General features: G+C 39.4%; 1 protein-coding gene and 1 pseudogene across 1 annotated transcript; one reads left to right on the top strand and one right to left on the bottom strand.

Annotated features, from left to right (window-relative positions):
- The first annotated feature begins 210 nt into the window (after positions 1-210).
- Positions 211-1,158, top strand: LOC100024559 (olfactory receptor 1020-like). The gene has a single exon (XM_007497678.2). It carries the CDS (start codon positions 217-219, stop codon positions 1,156-1,158), a length of 942 nt encoding a protein of 313 aa, XP_007497740.2. The 5' UTR covers positions 211-216.
- A 5,179-nt stretch (positions 1,159-6,337) lies between these two features.
- On the bottom strand, positions 6,338-8,895 carry LOC100012437 (WW domain-binding protein 11-like; annotated as a pseudogene).
- Positions 8,896-9,199: the final 304 nt, after the last annotated feature.

The following is a 9,199-nucleotide window of genomic DNA, read 5'->3' on the forward strand; positions in this document are numbered from 1 at the left end:
AAATTTACTTTTCTCTAAAATATGGATAATCATAGTTCTGAATTATTAGGATTATTGAGAAGACTAAATGAGATGTCATATCCTAAAATAAATATTCATTACAGAAATTTCTTTCTAAATACGTATGTGAAGCTTTTTAAATGAGTTAGGCTTTTTGTAAACCTTAAATGCTAATTATTATAATTATTGACATTTTTCTCTTTTGTTCTAGCATGAATGGGTGGAAGTGAAGTGCAAAATCAAACAGAAGTGAAAGAATTTGTTTTGTTAGGGCTCTCAGATGACCCTGAGTTAAAACTTATCCTCTTTGTGGTGTTCTTTTTCATCTACATGACCACCATGTTGGGCAATCTGGGCATGATAATATTGATCGCAGTAGATTCCCGACTCCATACCCCAATGTACTTCTTCCTTTTCAGTCTTTCTTTTGTGGATGCCTGTTACTCTTCTGCTGTCACTCCCAAGATGCTTGTGAACCTCTTGACTGAGAACAGGGCCATCTCTATCAATGGCTGTGCTGCCCAGTTTTATTTCTTTGGCTCATTTTTAGGCACTGAATGTTTCCTATTGGCTGTTATGGCATATGATCGCTATGTGGCCATCTGCTATCCACTTTCATATTCAGTTATCATGTCTGAAAAAGTTTGTTTCCTGCTGGTAGCCACCACATTCTTTGCTGGCTTTGGGAATGCAGCTGTGCATACAGGAATGACGTTCAGACTGTCTTTTTGTGCCTCTAATCGAATCAATCATTTCTACTGTGATACACCACCCCTCCTGAAACTCTCCTGTTCTGATACTCGTATCAATGGAATTGTCATCATGGCTTTCTCCAGTTTCAATGTCATCAGTTGTGTGCTGATGGTCCTCATTTCTTACCTCTTTATCCTTGTCACGATCTTGAGGATGCGCTCTGCTCAGGGCAGGAGCAAAGCCTTCTCCACTTGTGCCTCCCACCTCATGGCTGTCACCATTTTCTTTGGAACAATTCTCTTCATGTATTTACGTCCCACCTCCAGTTACTCAATGCAGCAAGACAAAGTGGTCTCTGTTTTTTACACAGTGGTCATTCCAATGTTAAATCCTCTTATATATAGCTTAAAAAACAAGGATGTAAAGGATGCCCTAAAGAAAATTTTGCAGAGACATAGGTCATAAGTCCTCTTGACCAATCAGTCAGCAACATATAAGAAGATGCTATTTCTAATGAGTCCTATTTTCAGTTATTCTAGGTTTATTCTTTGCTGATAATGAAAATGATAAATGTGATAGTGTCTCATTCAGTTTGCACTCCTCTCCCTCCTCGTTATTGCCTGAAAAAATTAAGCATATATGTCTAAATTACCTTACTTTGGAATTATGGGGTATGTTCATTGTAATTATTATGTAAACCCTTCTCAACTTACTATCTCCATTATTCTTCTGTAGATTGACCCTGAAAAGAGGGAGAAGAGAATGTGGTAATATTGATACACTTTGGAAACAGATTTGATAAGTAAGTGATATCATTTGAGCCTCAGTATAGAAAGAATCAAAGACCTTGGTGACATTTTTCCTGGTGTATGAATCTCAAAATGCTCAGTACATCTATGAGGGTTTCAACCAGTGATATCATTCAACACATTCTACAACCCCAACCCAATAATTTTTTAAATTCTTTTTACTCCATGAAAACAGATTTCATCTTGATGTTTCTACGTATCATTCCCTGTACCAGAAATGATCTCCATTCTTTGCAATAGGTCTTTCTGGATTCTCTTCTTTTAAGAAAATCCCCTTCCTCTATTCACCAAGGTATTTTTCTCCTCAGGATATGAATATACAATTCAGATATATGAACACAAATACACATTCAAACAACAACCCTCCATCTGCAGTTGTAATGGGTGAATAGAGGAAGGGAGTCTTCATTCCCAAACCAAATGCAACAAAAACAATCTACAAGAATTTAAAGTAGTGGTTCAGCCTATGCTTGGACATTTCCAGAAATGGACAATGTAATCTATTACTATTTTAACCAAAGGGCCTACTGTTTATGGAAGTTTCCACCCATGTAAGTGAAGGTTTTACAAGAATAGAGTTAATATGACTCCTTGAAGGGTTAAAATAAATTTTAATAAATCTCTCCTGTTTTATATCATAGGCCTCCTATTTACTAGCAGACGCTTGAACTGCTTTGGCTTTTGGCCAGAGCTCTCAGCAGACTCCAAGGTCTCTGTGACGATCAGGATGTTTCTGTGAGAACCCTTGTCTCATGGAATGTGTTGTCTTCATGAGTTGCCTAAATTTTGAGATATGTTTTGCTTAGCTTTTTCTTGGAACTCAGGTCCTTGACCAGGTCGCTGAGGCCCTAGAAGCAGTTATGTAAACTACAGATGGCAAAAAAACCTTCTTCGTTTGAGATTCAATAAGAATTCCCTTCTGGAAAGTAGATTTTGGAGTCTTACCCATTGAGAAGAAGCTCCACCTGGGACATTTTTTTGAATGGGACCCAAATGCTGTATCATGGGACTTCCCAGCTGGAAAATTTATGTGTTGTTTCTCCCATTTTGGTGATGTTGTCTTTCTTTTTTATTTCTCTTATTATTGGTGGTCTCATGTGTATATTCTTTTTTCTTTTCTGTTGCAAGCTAAATTTCTGGATCTCTGCATAATAATAATAATAATAAACCTACTTTTAAAACTTTTTACTTAAAAATGATGTGGAGAAATGTCTATTATTTTAGAATCAAAAAGAGCCAAGCAGCTGCAATTCTTAACCAATGGTGTTGCACTCTTAATAACCTGTTTTCATGCAGTACAATGTGTTTCACAGAGATTGGTTCAGTTATTCTATTGCCGGCTCATTCTCTCAGATTTCATGTAAAGTAGAGACTCTTAGAAACATTCTTTTTATTTTTTCAATCTCATGTAGAAATCATTTAGAAACAATTCTTGATAATTGTTTTCTGACATTTTGAGATTCTGATTCTCTCCTTTCCTCCTTCCATTTCTACCTGAAGTGGTAAATAGTTTGATATGTGTTATACCAGTGCTTTCATATAATGCATATTTCCATACTTAATATGCCAAGATAAAAGACATGTATCACACATATAATAAAAAATTTCATGAAGTGAAGTTGGCATGTTTTGATCTGTAGTCAGATTCAACAGTTTGTAATGCCAGAAATTCGTTCAATTTTCACTAAAACTACTGAGGCCGTGCTCTGAGCCAATAAATATTCACTAGAGGGACATGGGTCCCTCCTAAAAATAGTATCCCAGACCTTCCTCATGGTCTGAGACCCCTATCTTTTCCAATGTACAGTTTTTATTCCCTTTGGTGCCCATCTCTATCCTTATGAGGTGGGACACTCTAGCAAGCAGTGTGCTATTTCATTGGTGGATTCCAAAATAGTGATATGCCTCTAAGTCATGTTACTACTAGAAAATAAATTGTACATCTAGCATTTGATCCTCTGCAAACTAATCTTCATGACAATTAACCTATCTACACCCCATCTTTGTGACATCCACTTTCAGAGTAAGCCTTGGAAAACCTAACAATGGACCCTGAGCTGATATGATTGGGTAAGGTTGCTAGTTCTTAGATCTAGCCAGTTGTCCAGACCTGCCTTTGATGGGTCATGAGGAAGAAATGATACAGCATGAAGGGTTTTTAATATGTCTTGGGTCTTTTCATATTTCTATCATATAGCTTATCAGGACTTAAAATGTTCAGCCCTAGGGTAAGGGTTTCTTCCTCTTATCTTGCAAGTCAATCATGCTGACAAGTTATAAAGTTTATTATAAGTTTAATATGAGGAAAAGACTTATTCTATTCTAACCTGCATCTAATTACTCCTACTGCTTTAAGATTAGTTGATTATCTTTAAAAGGTAATATCTAGGAATCAATCACTATTCTTATGGAGTCACATTAAACTGGATAAAATAATTGATCTAGACATGGCAAGGGTCTACTAAAATAGGGGAGGGTTCAAATTATTCCTCACACGTTTCTTCTTTGACTGTGGATAGAATTTTTTACCATGAGTCTCAGGGTTATCTTGGGATCTTGTTTTACTGACAATAGTTTAGTTCACAGTTGATCATTGTACAATATTTCTATCACTGTATACCTATTCTCATGGTTCTACTCATTTTATCTTACATCAGTTCATACAAATCTTTCCAGGTTCTCTAAACTCATCCTGTTTATCATTGCTTAGGGTTCAATAGTATTACATTACAACCATATACCATAGCCATTCCCCAATTCATTGATAACCACTCCACTTCTAATTATTTGCCACTATTAAAGAGCTGCAAATTGTTTTTACAAGTAGGTCATTTCCCCCTATCTCTGATCTTTTTAGGTTAGAGATTCAATAGTGTTATTGCTGACTCAAAGTTTACACATAGCTTTATTACTCTATGGACATGGTTCCAGATTGTTCTCCAGAACTATTGTATCAATTCACAGTTCCGCCAGCAGTATATTATAGTTCCAACTTACCCACATTTCTTAGTTTCCTTTTTGGTCATATTAGTCAATCCCAATATGGCATGGCACCTCAAAGTTGTTTTAATTTGCACTAATCAAGAGTGATTTGGAGCATATTTTCATATGACTATAGATAGTTAAATTTTTTTCTTATCTGAGAACTTTCTGTTCCTGTGCTTTGACCAGTTATCAATTGGAGAATGATTTATAGTCTCATTAAAATGATTCAATTTCTATCTATTTGAGAAATGAGCCCTTTGTCAGAGACATTTGATTTATAATTTTCCCAATTTGTTGTTTCCCTTGGGTACATTGCTTTTGTTTGTACAAAAAAAATTAGATATAATGTTATCAAAATCATCCATTTCATTTTTTATGTTCTCTATGTCTTGTTTGGTCATAAATTCTTCCCTTATACTTGAGTCCAATAGGTAAACGTTTCTGTTTTCCTCTAGTTTATTTATGGTGTCACCCTTTATTTCCAGATCAAGTATCCATTTTGACTTTATTTTGGTATATGGTGCGAGATGTTGGCTTATTCCTAATTTCTACTATATTGCTTTCCAGTTTTCCCAGCACTTTTGATTAAATAGTGAATTCTTTCTCCATTATTTTGGAACTTTGGTCTTAGTATCATTCCTGATGGCAATTTCCTTATGACTTCCTTCCTTCAAAGAGTTAGAATGGGGGATATGGTAGTTTTCTATGAACCAAAGACTCAATTAAGTGATTTTTTTTGCCATGTAGTGGAGAAAAAAAGATAAATGTATTGATTCAACAGATGGACTGTGGGTTGTACTTTGAACTGTGGTTACTCATGGCTAATACTGTCAGGGATCAGTCTAGAAACTACTTTTCAATTTATTCTTCTCTCTTTTTTCTTATCACCATGGGCAGTAGTAGTAGTAGTCTCTCTGTAACCGAGGATGATAATTGTCTTTGTGCACTTTCATCTGTGATGTAGATGAGTGTCCACAAAGACACTTGTGCGTGAAGGAGATTTAAGTGGAAAAGTTGGTGCACAGAGACAGTCCCACTCTCTCGGAGCTGGAAGCCTGGGTCCATTGGCAGGAAAAATTGTTATGCCTGGAGACTTCCTCAGCTGCATTGGATGGCCATGTTGTCTTTTGTGCTCCAACACACCCTAAGCACTCCACAGTGCCTTGCTGTATCGTCATCTCAGCTGTTGAACCTTCTTATTGGTTTATTCCATCTGTTCTCCCGAAGCAGTCTTCACATGCTGGGTGAGCAAAGCCCTAGTTCACCAGGGGTCAACGACCCAATGGCTACCCTCACAAGGTTTAGCGGGCCTGTCGAAGCCATTGCCCGGGTTGTGGCCGCTGCCACATGCTAGCAGCTACTGGGAGCCACAAGTGAGAGCTGGGTGTCAGATGGGGGTCAGAGGCTGGAGAGCTGCCTGAGGAGGGCACTAAAAGCCCTTCATACCAGAGATACTACCCCTCCCTGAAAACCCCAAACCTAAAAGATAGAGATAGCTAAGTGGCATGGTAGAAAAACCCTGGATATATAATCAGAAACACCTGGGTTCCAATTTTGCCTCAAACACTTACTGGTGTTGAGACCCTTGAGTGGTCATTTGACTCTTTTTTTTTGTGGTTAGAAACATTGACCTCTAAGGTCTCTTCTTATACTAAATTATCTTTTCCATGATTCCAAAAGCATTCTGCCCTTCAAATATTCATTGGTTTCTCACACACACACAAACACATCAAAGAATACATGGTAGCCTAATTTGCCCATATCCAACCACATATACTTCTAGGAAATAATTTCATGAAGGTTTTAGGTTATTCTTTAATTTTTTTTTATTTTTGTAGGACATTTATTTCTTTCATGAGAGACACTCAATTTTTTTTTGTCACTGAGAAGTCATCTCAATTAATACATATTTTATTTTCCTTCCCCAGGCATCCTGCTTCATAGTAGGGAAATGAAGCTGTGATCCATTTCACTACAAGTAAAATGTTACAAAATATTTACAAGGAAAGTTAAAAAACAAACAAAACCAGAAGTAAAAACACAAAAACACTGGATGAAATGCACTAGTTTCTAACAAAATATCTACTCCAGTGGCTTACCCAACCACTTAAGGATTTAAAAAATAAAAGTACAGACACTAAAATCCTGTCTATCTCATGTCTTCAAAGAAAAATGGAAATGGTGGTGGTGGTGGGTATAGTAGAGATGTGAAGGGACATTGCTCTAGAAGTTTACCAGTCTACTCTGAAATATTTTTTTCTTCTGTGCAGTGAATTATGCCCAAAGCTAAATAACATTAAGACAATCCTTGCACTGAAGTTAGGAAATGCTCTGATAAGAATAAAAATTAACTCCTCTTCACTTAGGTCCAATATATAAGAACTCCTTCCTCTATAAACCATGTTTTCTAATATGAATTTGTGGGATTAAAACTTTCTCTGGCATCACAGGTTGTCACAGTAGCCCCTCCATCTCTTTCATGAAGGCTTCATACACATCATCCTTGGTTTGTACTGAAACAGGAGCAGAGGGGCCAGATTTGGGGACTGCTTTGGCAAGGAGTATAGTAGAATCCTCTTCTGATTTTCTTTGGGGAGCAGCAGTAGCTCATTTGTTCTCTCGTTGAACTCTCAGTGCAGTGGGCACAAATCTGGTAATTTCTGCCTTGGGATTAGTGATTTGTGGCTTGGCACTGATGGTTGCTGTGGCTTTCTTCTCAATAGTGGCTGCACTGGTCATCCACTTTGGGTCTCAGAATCAAATTGGGTGGGGCACTTAAAACCCCTGGATTCGGTAAGGGAGCTGGTGGAAAAAGCCCAGGTGGAGCAGGTCCAATAGGAGGCACCAAAGGTGGGCGCATCATACCAGAACGAGGTGGAGGGATGCCTGGCGGTGCTGGGGGAGGTAACCTTGGAGGTGGTCCTCGTGGAGGAGGACCAGGAGGAAGGCCAGGAGGTGGGCCTGGTGGTGGACCAGGAGGCCTGCCTGGTGGAGGACCAGGAGGTAGAGGCTGGGGTAAAGGCCCTCGAAGCCCTGGCATTCCAGGTGGTCTTAAGAATGGAGGAGCTCCTGGAGGTGGACCAGGAGGAAGGCCAGTGGGTGGTCCAGGTGGTCGTAATGGTGGAGCAGGTAGTGGTCCAAGAGGGGGTGGTCCTGGCATGGGAGGTGCCTGTATTTGAGCAGGAGGAACAGATTGTGGAGGTAGCTGCTGTTGTTGGGAAGCAGGAGATGATGGAGAGTCTTCTTTGTGCTGCTGCTGTTCTGTGTCCTCTGACTCAGAGTCATCAGAATCCTCCTCCTCCTCATCCTCTGAAAATTCTTCCACTTCTCGGCCCTCTTCAGGAATTTCTTGACCTGCCATTCTAAGCATCATAGCTTGAAGAGGTGTTAATTCCTTCATGTTTTTCTTTTTCTTTCGTGATTTTCCAGGAACATCAGCAAATTGTATACTCACACCTGACTTTTTGTCCTCATTAGTCTCTCTCTCTTCTTCATCATGATGCATGAACTCCTCTCCTTCACTGTCGGCATCTGACCTATCAGTGTCACTGTTGTCACTGCTGTCATCATGCTTATCTTGATCCATGTCTTCAGGATAACCTTCATCTTCACTCGTGCTGGAAGCATCATCATCCTGACTTCGATGAGCAAGGTCTGGACTATATAAAATGTCCTCCTCTGGCCACCAAGGGGCAAGTTCTAGGGCAAAGCCCACTTTACGACCATACATCTGCAGAACTTGGGGAGGAGGTGGTCCAGGAGGTGGCCCAGGAGGCTTTCTGCCAGGAGGCAAATGAGGGACACCATGTCCAAGAAGAGGAAGTATGGAAATTGCCCTGGTGGGAGGTCCATAGGCAGAGGTTTTTTTGAGAATAGAGGGTGGCTGTGCACCAGGCAATGGGATGTCTTAGATCAAGATGTTAGAAGGAGCATGAGGCATATCTGGCAATGGGATGCTTTTCACTTCAACATGTTGAGCATTCTTTACTGCATCAAAGTATTGACTGAGTTGGGCCCTTTTCTGCTCATATTCTACCTCTAACTTTCTAAGATCTTTGTAGATATCTGGATTTTTCTTTTCATAGAGTCGGAGAATGCGCTCAAAAGTTTCACGAAGCTTTTTTCATTTATCTTTTAGCACCTTCTCATTTAGCTGTGGTTGCTGTACTGGATTGAACTCCATGTCATCTAATTTCTCCATGTCCAGGATAATTTGTTTGGGATCCTTCATCTTTAGTACTGCAGCTCGTACCATCATTTGTTGTTTCTTCTTTTTTAATTCCCTCTTACGGGTTTCTTTTCGAGCCTGATCAGTGGGGTTCATTAACTTCCCACTCTTGGTGGATGATGTAGATCTCCGCCCCATTTTCACAGGTTATATGATACAGTCAGTTAAAGGAGAATAAAAACCGAGACTAGGGGAGTCAGCAACCTGACCCCGTGCAGACCTCCTCCCCACGACTAGGCAGGGATCAGCTGGACTCTGCCGCCTCCCGAGGCCAGTGGTTGTTCTTTAATGTTGGTAGAATTAGATGCAATGGGCTTTTGATATCTGAGACTTGATGGACATATCACTTATTCTTCCATAATAGCAATAGAAAAGTAAGTCACAGAAAGAAATGAATCCAGGGTTAAAGCTATGAAAGATTAAACATGTTCTGGTGAAGTAGCTCAAAATGGGCCAAACCCACATAAAACCATCTATTGGAAAA

This window comes from Monodelphis domestica, chromosome 6 (genome assembly GCF_027887165.1).
Source record: "Monodelphis domestica isolate mMonDom1 chromosome 6, mMonDom1.pri, whole genome shotgun sequence".
Taxonomy (NCBI): domain Eukaryota; kingdom Metazoa; phylum Chordata; class Mammalia; order Didelphimorphia; family Didelphidae; genus Monodelphis; species Monodelphis domestica.